The sequence below is a fragment of the Dipodomys spectabilis genome, unplaced genomic scaffold (assembly GCF_019054845.1).
Source record: "Dipodomys spectabilis isolate Male_0828 unplaced genomic scaffold, ASM1905484v1 ptg000208l, whole genome shotgun sequence".
Taxonomy (NCBI): Eukaryota; Metazoa; Chordata; class Mammalia; order Rodentia; family Heteromyidae; genus Dipodomys; species Dipodomys spectabilis.
Genome location: NW_024870885.1, coordinates 102,351 through 120,748, shown reverse-complemented (window position 1 = coordinate 120,748; position 18,398 = coordinate 102,351). Strand labels below are relative to the sequence as shown.

General features: G+C 63.8%; 3 protein-coding genes across 3 annotated transcripts; 1 reads left to right on the top strand and 2 right to left on the bottom strand.

Moving 5' to 3' along the window:
• Positions 1-481: 481 nt before the first annotated feature.
• On the bottom strand, positions 482-6,587 carry LOC122122423 (basic proline-rich protein-like). The gene is made up of 3 exons (XM_042696598.1): positions 6,535-6,587; positions 5,286-5,485; positions 482-1,794 (listed from the first exon to the last, which is right to left on the bottom strand). The coding sequence occupies exons 1-3, from the start codon at positions 6,585-6,587 to the stop codon at positions 482-484; spliced, it is 1,566 nt and encodes a 521-aa protein (XP_042552532.1).
• Positions 6,588-15,478: 8,891 nt separating this feature from the next.
• Tex19 (testis expressed 19) lies at positions 15,479-16,645 on the bottom strand. Its single transcript, XM_042696596.1, has one exon. The coding sequence runs from the start codon at positions 16,643-16,645 to the stop codon at positions 15,479-15,481; it is 1,167 nt and encodes a 388-aa protein (XP_042552530.1).
• LOC122122421 (vegetative cell wall protein gp1-like) lies at positions 16,644-18,353 on the top strand. Its single transcript, XM_042696595.1, has 2 exons — positions 16,644-16,829; positions 17,400-18,353. Exons 1-2 carry the CDS (start codon positions 16,644-16,646, stop codon positions 18,351-18,353), a joined length of 1,140 nt encoding a protein of 379 aa, XP_042552529.1.
• The last annotated feature ends 45 nt before the right edge of the window (positions 18,354-18,398 follow it).

Genomic DNA, 18,398 nt, shown 5'->3' with positions numbered 1-18,398 from the left:
TGCACCTCCCGCTCACGATCACACTGCTCACACCTGCACCTCCCGCTCACGATCACACTCCTCACACCTGCACCTCCTGCTCACCGCCTCACTGCTCACACCTGCACCTCCTGCTCATGACCTCACTGCTCACACCTGCACCTCCCGCTCACGATCACACTCCTCACACCTGCACCTCCCGCTCACGATCACACTGCTCACACCTGCACCTCCCGCTCCCAGCCACACTCCTCACACCTGCACCTCCCGCTCACGATCACACTGCTCACACCTGCACCTCCCGCTCACGACCACACTGCTCACACCTGCACCTCCCGCTCACGACCACACTCCTCACCACAGCCTGTTATGGCGACATCCTCGGCAGGTGAGTAGAAACGTGGAACCTGTCACACTGAGACTTTACACAGGTCAGAAAGAGCGGCAGGAAGCTGTCTGCAGGGATGAGGGACCCAAAACGAACCCTATTAAGGAGTCAGGCTCAGAGGGACAAATGGACTGGGCCGCACTGGGGCGGAGTGGGCCGCACTGGGGCCGCACTGGGGCAGACTGGGCCGCACTGGGGCCGCACTGGGGCAGACTGGGCCGCACTGGGGCAGACTGGGCCGCACTGGGGCCTCACTGGGGCAGACTGGGCCGCATTGGGGCGGACTGGGACGCATTGGGGCCGCACTGGGGCAGACTGGGCCGCACTGGGGCCGCACTGGGGCAGACTGGGCCGCACTGGGGCCGCACTGGGGCAGACTGGGCCGCACTGGGGCCGCACTGGGGCAGACTGGACCGCATTGGGGCAGACTGGGCTGCATTGGGGCCGCACTGGGCCGGCCCCGCCGTGTCCCGCCTGGGTCGCACGTGGAGCTGCCCGCACTGGGCTGCACTGGGGCCGCACTGGGGCAGACTGGGCCGCACTGGGGCAGACTGGGCCGCACTGGGGCTGCACTGGGGCAGACTGGGACTCACTGGGGCAGACTGGGCCGCACTGGGGCCGCACTGGGGCGGACTGGGCCGCACTGGGGCCGCACTGGGGCAGACTGGGCCACACTGGAGCGGACTGGGCCGCACTGGGGCTGCACTGGGGCGGACTGGGCCACACTGGAGCGGACTGGGCCGCACTGGGGCTGCACTGGGGCAGACTGGGCCGCATTGGGGCAGACTGGGCCGCACTGGGGCCACACTGGGGCGGACTGGGCCGCACTGGGGCAGACTGGGCCGCATTGGGGCAGACTGGGCCGCACTGGGGCAGACTGGGCCGCACTGGGGCAGACTGGGCCGCATTGGGGCAGACTGGGCCGCACTGGGGCGGACTGGGCCGCACTGGGACAGACTGGGCCGCATTGGGGCGGACTGGGCCGCACTGGGGCCGCACTGGGGCGGACTGGGCCGCACTGGGGCAGACTGGGCCGCACTGGGGCCTCACTGGGGCAGACTGGGCCGCATTGGGGCGGACTGGGACGCATTGGGGCCGCACTGGGGCAGACTGGGCCGCACTGGGGCCGCACTGGGGCAGACTGGGCCGCACTGGGGCCGCACTGGGGCAGACTGGGCCGCACTGGGGCAGACTGGGCCGCACTGGGGCAGACTGGGCCGCATTGGGGCGGACTGGGCCGCACTGGGGCCGCACTGGGGCGGACTGGACCGCATTGGGGCAGACTGGGCCGCACTGGGGCGGACTGGGGCCGGCCCCGCCCTGTCCCGCCCGGGTCGCACGCGAGCCAGCCCCGGTGGCGGCGTGGCGCGCGGCCTCTTCCCGCGGCCCTGTGGAGCGGGCGGGCTGGCGGGGGTCCCGGCCCCGGGCTGGCGGGGTGGAGGGGCGGGGTGGAGGGGTGGAGGGGCGGGGTGGAGGGGCGGGGTGCAGGGGAGGGGTGGAGGGGTGCAGGGGCGGGGTGGAGGGGTGGAGGGGCGGGGGTGGCGGGGTGCAGGGGCGGGGTGGAGGGGCGGGGTGGAGGGGTGGAGGGGTGCAGGGGCGGGGTGGAGGGGCGGGGTGGAGGGGTGGAGGGGTGCAGGGGCGGGGTGGAGGGGCGGGGTGGAGGGGCGGGGTGGAGGGGCGGGGTGCAGGGGCGGGGTGGAGGGGCGGGGTGGCGGGGTGCAGGGGCGGGGTGGAGGGGCGGGGTGCAGGGGCGGGGTGGAGGGGTGGAGGGGAGGGGTGGCGGGGTGCAGGGGCGGGGTGGAGGGGCGGGGTGCAGGGGCGGGGTGGAGGGGTGGAGGGGTGCAGGGGCGGGGTGGAGGGGCGGGGTGGAGGGGCGGGGTGGAGGGGCGGGGTGCAGGGGCGGGGTGGAGGGGTGGAGGGGAGGGGTGGCGGGGTGCAGGGGCGGGGTGGAGGGGCGGGGTGGAGGGGCGGGGTGGAGGGGTGGAGGGGCGGGGTGGAGGGGCGGGGTGGAGGGGTGGAGGGGCGGGGTGCAGGGGCGGGGTGGAGGGGTGGAGGGGAGGGGTGGCGGGGTGCAGGGGCGGGGTGGAGGGGCGGGGTGGAGGGGCGGGGTGGAGGGGTGGAGGGGCGGGGTGCAGGGGCGGGGTGGAGGGGTGGAGGGGCGGGGTGCAGGGGCGGGGTGGAGGGGTGGAGGGGTGGAGGGGCGGGGTGGAGGGGTGGAGGGGCGGGGTGGAGGGGTGGAGGGGTGGAGGGGCGGGGTGGAGGGGTGGAGGGGTGGAGGGGAGGGGTGGAGGGGTGGAGGGGCGGGGTGGAGGGGCGGGGTGGAGGGGCGGAGGGGTGGAGGGGCGGGGTGGAGGGGCGGAGGGGCGGGGTGGAGGGGTGGAGGGGTGGAGGGGCGGGGTGGAGGGGTGGAGGGGCGGGGTGCAGGGGCGGGGTGCAGGGGCGGGGTGGAGGGGCGGGGTGGAGGGGCGGGGTGGAGGGGTGCAGGGGCGGGGTGGAGGGGTGGAGGGGCGGGGTGGAGGGACGGGGTGGAGGGGTGGAGGGGTGGAGGGGCGGGGTGGAGGGGTGCAGGGGCGGGGTGGAGGGGCGGGGTGGAGGGGTGGAGGGGCGGGGTGGAAGGGTGGAGGGGCGGGGTGGAGGGGTGGAGGGGTGGAGGGGCGGGGTGGAGGGGTGCAGGGGCGGGGTGGAGGGGCGGGGTGGAGGGGTGGAGGGGCGGGGTCGAGCGGCGGGGCGGGGTGGAGGGGCGGGGGTGGAGCGGCGGGGCGGGGCGGAGGGGCGGGGTGGCGGGGTGGAGGGGCGGGGTGGAGGGGCGGGGTGGAGGGGCGGGGTGGAGGGGTGGAGGGGCGGGGTGGAGGGGTGGAGGGGCGGGGTGGCGGGGTGGAGGGGCGGGGTGGAGGGGCGGGGTGGAGGGGCGGGGTGGAGGGGTGGAGGGGCGGGGTGGAGGGGTGGAGGGGCGGGGCGGGGCGGGGTGGAGGGGCGGGGTGGAGGGGTGGAGGGGCGGGGTGGAGGGGTGGAGGGGCGGGGTGGAGGGGCCGGGTGGAGGGGCGGGGTGGCGGGGTGGAGGGGCGGGGTGGAGGGGCGGGGTGGAGGGGCGGGGTGGAGGGGTGGAGGGGTGGAGGGGCGGGGCGGGGCGGGGTGGAGGGGCTGGGTGGAGGGGTGGAGGGGCGGGGGTGGAGGGGTGGAGGGGCGGGGTGGAGGGGCGGGGTGGAGGGGTGGAGGGGCGGGGTGGAGGGGTGGAGGGGCCGGGTGGAGGGGTGGAGGGGTGGAGGGGTGGAGGGGCGGGGTGGAGGGGTGGAGGGGCCGGGTGGAGGGGCGGGGTGGAGGGGCGGGGTGGAGGGGTGGAGGGGCGGGGTGGAGGGGTGGAGGGGCGGGGTGGAGGGGTGGAGGGGTGGAGGGGTGGAGGGGCGGGGTGGAGGGGTGGAGGGGCCGGGTGGAGGGGCGGGGTGGAGGGGTGGAGGGGCGGGGTGGAGGGGTGGAGGGGCGGGGTGGAGGGGTGGAGGGGCGGGGTGGAGGGGCGGGGTGGAGGGGCGGGGTGGAGCGGCGGGGCGGGGCGGAGGGGCGGGGTGGCGGGGTGGAGGGGCGGGGTGGAGGGGCGGGGTGGAGGGGCGGGGTGGAGGGGTGGAGGGGCGGGGTGGAGGGGTGCAGGGGCGGGGCGGGGCGGGGTGGAGGGGCGGGGTGGAGGGGTGGAGGGGCGGGGTGGAGGGGTGGAGGGGCGGGGTGGAGGGGCCGGGTGGAGGGGCGGGGTGGAGGGGTGGAGGGGCGGGGTGGAGGGGCGGGGTGGAGGGGTGGAGGGGCGGGGTGGCGGGGTGGAGGGGCGGGGTGGAGGGGCGGGGTGGAGGGGCGGGGTGGAGGGGTGGAGGGGCGGGGTGGAGGGGTGGAGGGGCGGGGTGGAGGGGCCGGGTGGAGGGGCGGGGTGGAGGGGTGGAGGGGCGGGGTGGAGGGGCGGGGTGGAGGGGCGGGGTGGAGGGGTGGAGGGGCGGGGTGGAGGGGTGGAGGGGCGGGGTGGCGGGGTGGAGGGGCGGGGTGGAGGGGCGGGGTGGAGGGGTGGAGGGGCGGGGTGGAGGGGTGGAGGGGCGGGGTGGCGGGGTGGAGGGGCGGGGTGGAGGGGTGGAGGGGCGGGGTGGAGGGGTGGAGGGGCGGGGTGGAGGGGTGGAGGGGTGGAGGGGCGGGGTGGAGGGGTGGAGGGGCGGGGTGGAGGGGTGGAGGGGCGGGGTGGAGGGGCGGGGTGGAGGGGCGGGGTGGAGGGGTGGAGGGGCGGGGTGGAGGGGTGGCGGGGCGGGGTGGAGGGGCGGGGTGGAGGGGTGGAGGGGCGGGGTGGAGGGGTGGAGGGGCGGGGCGGGGCGGGGTGGAGGGGCGGGGTGGAGGGGCGGGGTGGAGGAGCGGTCCGGGGCGGGGTGGAGGGGTGGGGTGGAGGGGCGGGGTGGAGGGGCGGGGTGGAGGAGCGGTCCGGGGCGGGGTGGAGGGGTGGGGTGGAGGGGCGGGGCGGGGCGGGGTGGAGGAGCGGTCCGGGGCGGGGTGGAGGGGCGGGGCGGGGCGGGGTGGAGCGGTCCGGGGCGGGGTGGAGCGGTCCGGGGCGTCGGGGCGGCGCGCGCGGGTCTCGGGCCCAGGTCTCTGGCTAGGCCCGCAGGCCGCCCCCTCCCGCGCCCCGCAGCCCGGTCGCCCCGCTCTCGGCCGGCCGCCGCCCTCGGCCCGGGCCGCTGAGCGGGGAGGTGGGCGCAGCCCGCGGCGTGCGGGGCCGGGACCCGCAGCGGGCGGCCGCGGAGCCCCGCTCGCCTCGCGGCGCCCACGGGCGGCCCCGGCCTCGGCCCCGCGCGCCCGGCCCCGCGGCGGGGCTCACCTCGGCTCGGCCCCGCGCGCCCGGCCCCGCGACGGGGCTCACCTCGGCTCAGCACCGCGCGCCCGGCCCCGCGACGGGGCTCACCTGGGCTCGGGGCCGAGGCGTCGCTCTGGCCGGACTCCCGACGCCGCGGGGCGCCTCCCGGGCGCGGTCCCGGCTGGGGGCCGGCGCGGGGCCTTGGGGCTGCGGCCGCCTTGGTCTCGAGGAGCGCGCGTGGGAGCCGCGGGGCCGCGCCACGTCCGGTCCAGCAAGGCCGCCGCCGCTGCCACCTGTCCGGCCGCCAGCTGGGAATGCGCCGGTCGCGCCAGCGCGGTATTAATAACGCAGCGCAGCGCGGGACGCGGGGCGCGGGGCGGAGGGGGCGGGGCAGGGGGCGGGGCAAGAGGAGGGGGCGGGCCTGGGGCAGGGGGTGACCAGGAGCAAGGGGCGGGCAGCGGGAGGGGACAGAGGGGCAGCACCAGGGCAGGGGGCAGGGCAGGGGGAGGCCCGGGGCAGGGGTGGGGCGGGGCAGTGGCAGGGGGCGGCCCAGGGCAGGGGGGCGGGGCAGAAGGGGCCGGGCGTGGGGCAGGGGCGGGCGTGGGGCAGGGGGCGGGCCCGGGGCAGGGGGCGGGGCAGAAGGGGCCGGGCGTGGGGCAGGGCGGGCCTGGGGCAGGGGGCGGGCCCGGGGCAGGGGGCGGGGCAGGAGGGGCCGGGCGTGGGGCAGGGGCGGGCCCGGGGCAGGGGGCGGGGCAGGAGGGGCCGGGCCTGGGGACAGGGGCAGGAGCAGTGGCAGGGGGCGGCCGGGGGCAGGGGCGGGTTGGAGCAGGGGGCAGGGCAGGAGGGGCCGGGCCTGGGGCGGGGGCCGGGGCGGGCCCGGGGCAGGGCAGGGGCTGTGGCAGGGGGCAGCCGGGGACGGGGGGGGGGGGGGGGGGGGGGGGGGGAGGGGTCGGGGTCGGGGCAGGGGGCGGTCTGGGCAGCGGCTGACCTTCAGCTTGCCCAAGCTGGACCCATGGGCTGCGGCTCGTTCCCTGACCCAAGTTCCTGTCCACTCCACCCTGAGCAGGCCTGACCCGGCCCCACCTGGGCCGTGCCCGGCAGAGGTGGACCGCCGTCCCTCGCCTGCCCAGAGACCCCAGGCGCTGGCCAGCCCTCGGCCGGGCACGTCCAGAGGGGGTGGAATCTGCCAGCAGCTCCGAGCCGGTCCAAGGGGCGTCGTCCCCTGGAGCTGTGTGTGCTACAAGGAAGCAAGCACAGGCCTGCACGCCTAGCAAGTGTGAGCCCGGAGTTCACACTCACACGCACACACTGATGCGCATAAGCATGCGTTTGCTTTTCTGCGTGCAATGACACTCACCAATCTAGAAACGTCCGCAGCCACCGAGTTTCCAAACACTGCCTCTGCCGCATTCCCTTCCTCTCTAGGGCCCCACCGCGTGGCACCAGTGCTTCTGCTGTGTCTTGCTCTCCTCTAGTCTGGGGTCTGGTCGCTTCCAGTGACCCTTCCTCGTGTAGCTGATTCACTTCTTTCCCTTATTACATAGCCTGCTGGACACAACCCAGGCCTTCTGCTTCGGCCTTGTCTTGAGCACTCAGACCACCACACCCAGCGTATGCTTAAGACAGGAGTCTTGCTAAATTTTTATGCAGGTTGGCCTTGAACCATGATCCTCCTTTTATTGTGCCAGAACTGGGTTTGACTCAGGGCCATGTGCTCTTCCTTGGCCTTTTCACACCAGGCTGGAGCTGTACTTGAGTCATACCTCTAACTCCAGATTTTGCTGGTTACTTGGAGATGAAAGTGTCAGCCTTGTCAGCCAAGTCTGTCTTGAACCGTGATCCTCAGGATACAGCCTCCTGAGTAGCTAGGCTTATAGGCATGAGCCACCATTGCCCAGCGACCGTGATCCTTCTTATCTCTGCTTCTTGAATATCTAAGATTGTATGTGTGAGCCATTACACCCAACTCCCAGAAGAAATATTCTGAAAACCAAAGACAAAATTTTAAAATTGTTAGTATTTACATTAGGAGACACTACATTCAGGGAATAAGTGTAAGAAAGACAGTTAAATTCTTCCCCAAAGACTACTGAAACTAGAAGAGAATGGCATCTTTAAAGCTCAAAGTAAGTATCGCACATTCAGCTTGATTCACAATGAACAAGAAAATCTATTGTGGGCGGTTCACAGATCACAGGAGAACACCGTGTAGGTGTTGTGGTGGGCAGTTCCACAGATCACAGACCACCATGCAGGTGTTGTGGTGAGCAGTTCAATGGATCACAGACCACCATGCAGGTGTTGTGGTGGGCAGTTCAATGGATCATAGAACACTGTGCAGGTGTTGTGGTGGGCAGTTCCAGGGATCACAGGAGAGCACTGTGCAAGTGTGGTGGGCAGTTCCAGGGATCACAGGAGAACACTGTGCAGGTGTTGTGGTGGGCAGTTCCAGGGATCACAGGAGAGCACTGTGCAAGTGTTGTGGTGGGCAGTTCCAGGGATCACAGGAGAGCACTGTGCAGGTGCTGTGGTGGGCAGTTCCACAGATCCCAGTGGAATACCGTGCAGGTGTTGTGGTGAGCAGTTCAATGGATCACAGGAGAACACTATGCAGCTGTTGTGGTGGATGCTCCATGGATCATAGGTGAGCACCATGCAGGCGCTGTGGTGAGCAGTTCCAGGGATCACAGGAGAGCACTGTGCAGATGTTGTGGTGGGCAGTTCCAGGGATCACAGGAGAGCACTGTGCAGGTGTTGTGGTGAGCAGTTCCAGGGATCACAGGAGAGCACTGTGCAGATACTGTGGTGGGTGCTCCATGGATCACATGAGAGCACCGTGCTAGTGTGGTGGGAAGTTCCACAGATCACAGGAGAGCACCATGCAGGTGTTGTGGTGAGCAGTTCCACAGATCACAGGAGAGCACTATGCAAGTGTTGTGGTGGATAGCTCCACAGATCACAAGAAAACACAGTGCAGTGTTGTGGTGGTCAGTTCCATGGATCACAGGAGAGCACCGTGCAGGTGTTGTGGTGGGCAGTTCCAGGGATCACAGGAGAACACTGTGCAGGTGTTGTGGTGGGCAGTTCCATGGATCACAGGAGAGCAGGTGTGGTGGTGGGTGTTCCATGGATCACAGGAGGGCACCGTGCAGGTGTTGTGGTGGTCAGTTCCAGGGATCACAGGAGAGCACTGTGCAGGTGTTGTGGTGGGCAGTTCCAGGGATCACAGGAGAACACTGTGCAGGTGTTGTGGTGGGCAGTTCCATGGATCACAGGAGAGCAGGTGTGGTGGTGGGTGTTCCATGGATCACAGGAGGGCACCGTGCAGGTGTTGTGGTGGTCAGTTCCAGGGATCACAGGAGAGCACTGTGCAGGTGTTGTGGTGGGCAGTTCCAGGGATCACAGGAGAGCACTGTGCAGGTGTGGTGGTGGGTGCTCCATGGATCACATGAGAGCACCGTGCTAGTGTGGTATGAAGTTCCACAGATCACAGGAGAGCACCATGCAGGTGTTGTTCTGGGCAGTTCCAGGGATCACAGGAAAGCATTGTGCAGGTGTTGTGGTGGGAAGTTCCATGGATCACAGGAGAGCACCGTGCAGGTTTTGTGGTGAGTAATTCCAGGGATCACAGGAGAACACTGTGCAGGTGTTGTGGTGAGCAGTTTAATATCACAGAAGAACAACGTGTAGGTGTTGTGGTTGGCAGTTGCACAGATCACAGGAGAGCACCATGCAGGTGTTATGGTGAGTAGTTCTAGGGATCTCAGGAGAACACTGTGCAGGTGTTGTGGTGAGCAGTTCAATATCACAGAAGAACAACGTGTAGGTGTTGTGGTTGGCAGTTGCACAGATCACAGGAGAGCACCATGCAGGTGTTATGGTGAGCAGTTCTAGGGATCTCAGGAGAACACTGTGCAGGTGTTGTGGTGGTGGTTCCACAGATCACAGGAGAACACAGTGCAGGTGTTGTGGTGGGTGCTCCATGGATCACACGAGAGTACCATGCTAGTGTGGTGGGTAGTTCCACAGGTCACAGGAGAGCACCGTGCAGTTGTGGGAGGCAATTCCACAGGTCACAGGAGAATATCATGCAAGAGTTGGGGTGGGCAGTTCCAGAGATCACAGGATAACACAGTGCAGGTATTGTGGTGGGTGCTCTAAGGATCACAGGAGAGCACTGTGCAGGTGTTGTGGTGGGCGGTTCCATGGATCACAGGAGAACACTGTGTAGTTGTTGTGATGCGCAGTTCCATAGATCACAGGAGAATACTGTGCAAGAGTTGTGGTGGTCAGTTCCACAGATCACAGGAGAACACTGCAGGTGTTGTGGTGAATGCTCCATAGATCACAGGAGAGCACTGTGCAAGTGTGGTGGTGGGCAGCTCCACAGATCCCAAGAGAACACAGTGCAGGTGTGGTGGGTGCTCCATGGATCACAGGAGGGCACCGTGCTAGTGTGGTTGACAGTTCCACAGATACAGGCGAGCACCATGCAGGTGTTATGGTGAGCAGTTCAATGGATCACAGGAGAACACCGTGCAGGTGCTGTGGTGGGTGGTTCCACAGATCACAGGAGAATACAGTGCAGGTGTTGTGGTTGGCAGTTCCACAGATCACAGGAGAGCACCATGCAGGTATGGTGGTGGGCAGTTACATGTATCACAGGAGAGCACCGTGCAGGTGTTTTGGTGAGCAGTTCAATGAATCACAGGAGAACACCGTGCAGGTGTTGTGGTGAGCATTTCCATGAATCACAGGAGAGCACTGTGCAACTGTTTTGGTGGGCAGCTCTACAGATCCCAAGAGAACACAGTGCAGGTGTTGTGGTGGGTGCTCCATGGACCACAGGAGAGCACCGTGCTAGTGTGGTGGGAAGTTCCACAGATCACAGGAGAGCACCATGCAGGTGTTGTGGTGGGCAGTTCCATGGATCACAGGAGAGCACTGTGCAGGTGTTGTGGTGGGCAGTTCCATGGATCACAGGAGAGCACTGTGCAGGTGTTGTGGTGGGCAGTTCCATGGATCACAGGAGAGCACAATGCAGGTGTTGTGGTTGCACAGATCACAGGAGAGCACCATGCAGGTTTTATGGTGAACAGTTCCAGGGATCTCAGGAGAACACTGTGCAGGTGTAGTGGTGGGCGGTTACACAGATCTCAGGAGAACACCATGCAAGTGTGGTGGTGGGCAGCTCCACAGATCCCAAGAGAACACAGTGCAGGTGTTGTGGTGGGTGCTCCATGGATCACAGGAGAGCACCGTGTGGGTATTGTGGTGAGAGCTCCATGGTGTTCCTTGCCTACCCAGGACATGTCCTAGGTAGAGACAGGCATGAACCCATGAATGGACACAGTGCCATTTACACTATTTAGCTACTGTGAAAAACACTATTTTTTCATGATTTCCTATCTTTATGTGTGTGTCCCCTTACTCTCAAAATTCTGTGTTCTTATGTTTTCAAGTGACACCATCTTTTACATCTAAATTTGTGCATTCATATTCCAGCTTGGTGGGTGGGGTGGCTTCCTTGTCTTGGTGGTTCTCAGCACAGGTCTGTGGTTGGTGAAATGATCCTGTGAGTTGCACACCCACGTTGGATGCTTCACCTGCACTGGCATGTCAGTGCTTAATTCTTCCTTTTTGGGGGGTATTTATTTGTTCTTCTTGTGGCTGGAGCGAGGGTTCAAAGCTGAACCAGAAACCCCCACATAGATTTTGATTCTGAACCACTGTTCAGGAGTAAAAAGCAGCAGCTCTGGGCCCTACACAGGGCCTCCTGGTCCTCAGAGCATTGCCAGGGTGGGCGAGAGGGGCTCGGGCTTGCTGTTAGAAGCCATTTGGGGGCTTTAGTGCATCATGGGGCTCAGCCCATCCATACTTTATCCACTTTCCAGGTCAGATTTGTAGCTAAAACTGCAGAACCTTCTGTACAGATGCCACTGCGTGTGGCCCCTGCTGACACTCTTGATAGTGGGGAGCAGGAGAAATGGCCTTCAGGTATCCAGGGGAAGGACCTGGGGACTCATTGACCATTGTCCCTCCCAATACCACAGACTTGAGTCAAGTAGCAGCCTTGATGTTCTGCTGAACTGGCTGGTTACAGATCCTTAGGTGACTCTACCCCCTGGACAGGCTATGGAGGCAAACTCCAGTGCAGGAAGCCCCTCTCTTGCCCTACCTGAGGGCTTGTTAAAGGCACAGTGCAGTGTTTGGCTGATCCCTGGCTGGTACTCCAGTGCTTCAGTCTTGTGTCCATCCGTGTGTCAGCTGTGTCACAAGCATGTCGAATAAGAATGATCACCTCAGATCACAGTTCAAAGACAGCCTGGGCAGGAAAAGCTGTGAAACTCAACAAACCACCAGAAAACCAGAAGTGGTGCCCTGGCACAAGTGGTAGAGTGCTAGCCTTGAGCTGAATTGCTGAGGGACAGCGCTCAGGCCCAGAGTTCAAGCCCCATGACCGAAAGAAAAAAAAGAAAAAGAATGATCATCTCAGCTGGGCGCTGGTGGCTCACGCCTGTAATCCTATCTACTCAGGAGGCTGAGATCTGAGGATTCCAGTTTAAAGCCAGCCCAGGCAGGAAAGTCCATGAGACTCTTATCTCCAATAAACCACCAGAAAACCGAAAGTGGCACTCATGTGGTAGAGTGCTAGCCTTGAGCTGAAAAGCTGAGGGACAGTGCCCAGGCCCAGAGTTCAAGCCCCACGACAAAAAAAAAAAAAGATTGATCACCTCAGGTCCCTGTGGAGGCCAGAGCCTGGCCACTGCCCCTGGAGAAAGGACCAGGGAGGTACCAGGAGTCTCTCATGCAGATCACTGGTGTGATGCCTGAGCAACTCAAGTTCTTCACATCCTACTCTGTCTCTCACCCTGACTCAGCCTGAGACCGGTGTCTCCCTGCCTCCCTGGGGCTCTACTCTGTCCATGTTTATGCCACCCATTCAAGCAGAGCAGTCTGACTTCCCATGTTCCCCCTAAATCTGCAGTCTGCATCTGTAAGGTCTATTTCTCAACTCTGTGCCGTTGGTCATGGAGAAGAGGTCTCCCAGTGGACGTCTGTCTGTCTGTCTGGAGTGGAGGTCAGGGGGGAGAGGTCTTCCAGTGGACATCTGTCTGTCTGGAGTGCAGGTCAGCGGGGAGAGGAGGTCTCCTAGTAGACATCTGTCTATCTGGAGTGGAGGTCAGGGGGGACAGGAAGTCTCCCAGTGGACATCTGTCTGTCTGGAGTGCAGGTCAGGGGGGAGAGGAGGTCTTCCAGTGGACATCTGTCTGTCTGAAGTGCAGGCCAGGAGGGAGAGGATGTCTCCCAGTGAATGTCTGTCTGTCTGTAGTCAGCATCAGTCACAGAGAACCTGGGACCCTTGGTCTCTCTCCACCCCACAGCTCTTGGTTCCTGAGCAGCACACACCAATGACAGGGATAGTCTTGACAAGCATCAGCTCACATTACCATTCTACCATGGACTCTGGTCAGACCTTGTGCACAGTGGGCTGCCTGGCTGTCCTGAGAGTGAGTGGCAGGGGTGGGGGCCAGTGAAGGAGGAGTAAGGGAGAAAGCTCAAGGCCTGAAGAGGGGAGGGGACACCTAGACCCTCTCCTGCACCAGTGACCTCGGCCCAGACCCAGGAGCGGCCAAGGGTGTAAGAGGGAGCAATGCTCAGATGGGAGCTCAGAAGACTGCTTCCATCCCCCCAAAGCCTATGTGATCTGTACAAAAGCATCCTACACACTTGTGGTTCACTTAGTGGACCATTAACTCATAAAGGATAATCTGAAAGCCCCATCTCCCTAAATATGACCTTTAAAGCTTTGCTGTGTACATAATGGGTTCATTATGTTTGGGACTGGTAATTTTTCTGAAAAAGCTAATTTCCAGTTACATTACTACATTCAGTAGAAAATGAGGCTCTTCAGGAAGAGGCTGGCTTCCCAGGTTTCTTTTCAGGTGCTCAGCCAGTCTCTACATTGGTGCTTTTCAGACTTGCCAAAGAGGATGCTTTGTTCATGTGCTCAGAGACCATCCAACTCCAGGGATCCATTCAGCTCTTGGGCCACTGGGAAGATGCAGAGGCAGCAATTTGTTGTGGAAGACTTTTGGAAAGATAAGAGAATGGGCAAGGCTCAGAGGAGGGCAGCCTAGACTAAGCTATGCCCTGACAGAGTACAACAGTTCCTCCTGTGGTACTAAGATGGTCAGGTCCTGCTCAAGCTTCGCAGGGGCTTGTGGGTATACTTCACCACTTCACCATACTTCCCCTGGCTGAGTCGCCTGCAGCAGGTGGGCACTCTGCTCTCCCAGAGATACCTCTTGGCCCTGCTGGGAATACTCACTTTCCCTGTCAAACACTACAATTTCCCTAGGTCTAGTCCCAACGTCCCCAGGTCTGAGACATAGCTGGAGATATTGTGACATCAGTCAAACCAATTGAAACCTAAACAGGTCTTCAGCAGGAGAAGGAGGGCAGTTAATTACTGGGCAGCCTCAGATAGCTGAGCAATCTCACAAAGCCAAAGCACTGATGCCGGCAAGACCGGCTGAACTCAGAGACTGACCATGTCTGACATGCCCAGAGGGGCTGAAAGGCAGGGGAAAGAGAATACCAAGCATCAAAGAGCCACCCAAACGGGTGTCTCCTGCCAACGGGAGGAGCGAGAGGTCCCACATGAAGACTAGATAATAATGGAACAAAAGCCCTGAAGATCCACAAAATGTCACATCTTGAATAAGAAGGCCATGAACACACACTTGGAGAGCCCTTTTGGGGATGGCCTTTGGAGGTGGACATGGATGGTGGAGTGACAGTGGAAACCCAGGGATCCAGATTTCTGCACCCAAAGCCACATATCCTCACAAAGTTCCACTCGGAAGCAGAGCGCTGTTCTCCTTGTTCCCTCTCTTGCTCCCTTGTAGACAATGAGATCAGAGCCGTTAGCTCAGAGGCTGCAATCAACAGGAGCATGAGCAAGAGCCACCCATTGTACAGTGAACTCCGAACTGTGCATACAACATATGTCCTCACAGGAACAAGAGAGGACACTATCCCTGTTATGGGTAAAACTGGACCTCTGAGATCAGAAACATGGTAGAGCAGTATCTACTAAGCCATCACTGGGTCCAGAGTTTGAGGTGGCAGTGATCAGTTATAAACACAGACACACAAAACTGCCTGAAACTTATGTCCCATCTGCCCTCCCAATGACACCCAGGAAGAGCTGATTTTTACAACGTTCTCCTCTGTGCAGAACACAGATGTCGAGAACAGTGTCTACTATGTCCTCCTCTATGCAGAATGCAGATGCCCAGAACAGTGTCTACTATGTCATCCTCTGTACAGAATACAGATATCCAAAAGAGTGTCCACTATATCCTCCTCTGTGTAGAAAGCAGATGCTAAAAACAGTATCTACTACGTCCTCCTCTATGTAGAACGCAGATGCCCAGAACAGTGTCTACTACATCCATCTCTGTGCAGAACACAGATGCTGAAAAGAGTGTCTACTAAGTCCTTCTCTGTGTAGGACACAGATGCCTAGAACAGTGTCTACTACGTCCTGCTCTGTGTAGAACACAGATGCCCAAAACAGTGTCACTGTCTGCAGACATTGCCATCTGTCTCACATGACCAATCTGTAGATTTGTCACAGACCCTGGGCACAAACCAGGTGACCCTCAGTGCGGGAACATATTACTTGGGTTCAACACAGGTCCCTTCTTTATTCTAGGCAGGTTTTCACACACAGGTTTAAAAATAACCACCTTTGACACAACCTTCTTAAGTGAGCCAAAAAGTAGACCAGAACTCCAAACCACCTCCTGCTCCCAACAACTGCTAAGATTTCCCACTGGTAGGAGGTCAGCCCAGACAGTGAGAGAAAAAATATCACATCAGCCTACACCAACTTAAACAACTTTATTTCACCAAAACCAACATGCCAAGGAACAGGAATTGAACATTCAGGAGCACAACCGGCTAACACGTGAACCAGATCTCTTCCACTACAGCCAGAAACCCTGGATCTGGACAGGGTCTTCTGGCCTCCCACATACTACACCAACCAAAGTGCAGGACCCCGAACTCAGTCACCCATGTGTTCCTGTGTCACACACAGTGCCCTCAGCCGCCACCTGCCCAAGGAAGAGCTGGTCAAGGCACCTTTGGTGACCTGCAGCACCTCACCTCAGGGCAGCGTGAATGTCCACGTCAACACAGCCAGGCCAGCACCACCTCCCAACAACTCAAAAAGCAACCGGTGAGAATGTAGCTCCTGCCCGTGAGCACCCACCATGCTTCCCGAGGCCCTAAGGCTGCCTCCCATTCTGCCACCACCTGTCAAGGTCATCATCCTCTGCCATGTGCTCCACTGCAAATAAGGAAGGGCTGCTGCTGGTCCTCTCTGGTTCCTGGTGTCCAGGGACAACCATGTCAATGGCGGCTGCCTGGGCTTCAGGCTCACTGTGATGGGGCCAAGGGAGCAGGGGCTGGAAGAAGGGCAGCTCCTCAAAAGTCATGGATCCCACCCCACCCAGCACTGACTCAGGCCACGAAGGCCACAAAGGCCACTCAGGCCCCCAGCTCCAGCTCTCAGGCTGGCTGTAGCCCTCGTCTAGCTCGGCGGCGGAAACCCCCCACTCTGCCTCACCTTTGCTCTGGGGTGAACAGGAGATGATACGGAACCCCTTCTTCAACAGCATAGTGTCTGCGGGCACCAGCTGCGTGTCCAGCACTGTGGTGTCCAGAATGCTCAGCTTCCATCTGGGCAGATCCAGATACTGGGGCAGGTCCTGGAATCCCAGCTGGCACGCCTCATCGGGGTCCAACAGCAGCTTCCAGCGATGGCTTACGGGCTGCAGGACAGAGTCTGGGACCATCTTCCTGAGGTAGAAGGTATCGCCGCTGCTCTCCATGGAGACAAACTGTAGGCCCAGCAACCAGACCTCGGCCTCCATGGGCTCCACGGGCCACACGGTGCCCAGCTCCAGCACCATGGGCTCCCGAGGGGGCTGGTCCAAGCTGAGAGACCACTGCCACGGGGGTGGGTTCTGGGGCCAGTGTGAGCAGGAAGGCAATTCCAGGCATCTCCAGGGAAGGCCCTGGATCCAGTCTCCATCCTTGGGGCCCACATCCAGGGGCACCACATCCTCAGGCCTCAGCTCAGTTGGCACGTAGGGATAGCCTAGGCCCACCTCCTGCAACCCCATGGCAGCCAGTGCCACAGCTCCGGGGTGCACTTGCTCAAACTCCTCCTCCTCCTCCTCCTCCTCCTCAGGGGAGTCCAAGGGATCCAGGTCCCAGTCATCCTCCTCCCATTCTTCAGACTCCAGCAGGTCCTTTAAGTCCAGAAAGGCAATCTTGAAGCAGGCAAAGCACACTTGTAACGGTTGTCCGTGGAGCAGCCTGAAGACCCAGAGTGCATGGAGGTGCGACATGCCCTCTCTGCCGTGCCGCTCCATGACCGGGGGACACATGGCCACACAGCTCGCCTCCTGTGGGGTGGACAGCAGAGAAGGACTCTCTGGGGACCAGGGCCACGCCGGGGCAGAGAGGAAGGGCAAAGAGGGAGGCAGAGGAGGAGGAAAGGGCAAGCAGGAAGGGGGCTCCTGTTTGGGGGCCTCGGGTGGGGGTGGGGTAGAAGACCTGGGTCTCAATTCGGTGAAGATCTTCAGATGCTGGAGGCTTACTTTCCAGAAACTTCTTCAGCCTGGCCTTCTGAGGTTTCTGGGAGCTAGAAAGGCAATGGAAGGAAGGTGTGGCACCCTCTGGGGTACACGGTGGTGGGCAGGTGAGGAAGGGTCCAGGCCTCAGATCTGATGCGACTCAGCCTGACCCAGTCAGGACCCCCGACCCTGCCAGCCTGCCTCAGAAATGGAGAGGGGAGGGAGTCCTCTCCACACCCACCTCCCCCAGACAGGCAAGGGGGATTACAGCCCTGCCAGGCCCTCCCTCCCCGCCTCTCCCCTACCCCAAGTCCTCCCACCTCACATCCCCAGACCCCAGTCCCTCCACCCCACATCCCTCCACCCTGCCTGGCCCGCCCCCTCTCGCCCTGCCCCTCACCCCCTGTTGTCCTGTGGGTCCCCCCGTGCCCCAGGCTCAGGCCCAGCCCACCCCACACCCCCCATCCGGCCTGTCCCCCCTCACAGCCTGCTAGTCTGCTCCCATCAACAGAGGTAAGCACTGGGGTCTGGTAAAGGGTGCCCTGCTCATTTGCATATTTCCCAGAAGCCCCCACCCCAGGGAGAAGAAGTGCTGAGTCACCCTGGTCCCCAAGCACGTGCCTGGGTCGGCCGGGGTCCCTCAGCCCGGCGCCCCTCAGAGCGCCTCTGGACCCCGCAGAGCCCCTCCGGACCCCGCAGAGCCCCTCCGGACCCCGCAGAGCCCCTCCGGACCCCTCAGAGCCCCTCCGGACCCCTCAGAGCCCCTCCGGGCCCCGCAGAGCCCCTCCGGACCCCGCAGAGCCCCTCCGGACCCCGCAGAGCCCCTCCGGACCCCTCAGAGCCCCTCCGGATCCCGCAGAGCCCCTCCGGACCCCTCAGAGCCCCTCCGGACCCCTCAGAGCCCCTCCGGACCCCGCAGAGCGCCTCCGGACCCCGCAGAGCCCCTCCGGACCCCTCAGAGCCCCTCCGGACCCCTCAGAGCGCCTCCGGATCCCTCAGAGCCCCTCCGGACCCCGCAGAGCCCCTCCGGACCCCTCAGAGCGACTCCGGACCCCGCAGAGCCCCTCCGGACCCCGCAGAGCCCCTCCGGACCCCGCAGAGCCCCTCGGACCCCGCAGGCCGGCGCCCCGCAGGCCCGCGTCTGCGCAGCCCGCCCGTGGGCCGCACCGCGCCCGCCCCTCCCCGGGAGGCCGGCGCCCACGGAGGCCCCCCGCCGTCCGCCCTGCAGACCCCGGGCCCCTTCAGCCACGAGCCCCGGGGCGCGGCAGCGCTGCCGGGCTGGGGACAGGGCGCCGCCCCTCCTGCCCCGAGTACCAGGCGGCCAGGTCCTCCGGCGGCCTCAGCCCGCGCTCTGCCCGAGGCCGCACAGACCGCGCGGCCCGGGCTCCCGCCACTGGCGCCCCCTGGCGCCCGCCGCCGCGGCTCCCACTCGGGCCACAGGGGGCGCCCTTCCCCGCGGGCCCAGGAGGCCTGGGATTGGTGCAGACGCTGCCCGTTGCTGGCGCTGGCCCGGCTGTGATTGGTGCAGAGCAAGGCTTCGTTTGCATGGAGGGCTGCGTGTGGC

Coding starts and splice junctions, on each gene's coding strand:
- LOC122122423 (XM_042696598.1), bottom strand. CDS start 6,587: ATGCGGCAGAGGCAGTGTTTGGAAACTCGGTGGCTGCGGACGTTTCTA. Junction 5,486..6,534: donor CTGCGGACGTTTCTAGATTG/GTGAGTGTCATT, acceptor GCGCATTCCCAG/CTGGCGGCCGGACAGGTGGC. Junction 1,795..5,285: donor CGCCTCGGCCCCGAGCCCAG/GTGAGCCCCGTC, acceptor CCACCCCGCCAG/CCCGGGGCCGGGACCCCCGC.
- LOC122122421 (XM_042696595.1), top strand. CDS start 16,644: ATGGCCACACAGCTCGCCTCCTGTGGGGTGGACAGCAGAGAAGGACTC. Junction 16,830..17,399: donor AAGACCTGGGTCTCAATTCG/GTGAAGATCTTC, acceptor CATATTTCCCAG/AAGCCCCCACCCCAGGGAGA.
- Tex19 (XM_042696596.1), bottom strand. CDS start 16,645: ATGTGTCCCCCGGTCATGGAGCGGCACGGCAGAGAGGGCATGTCGCAC.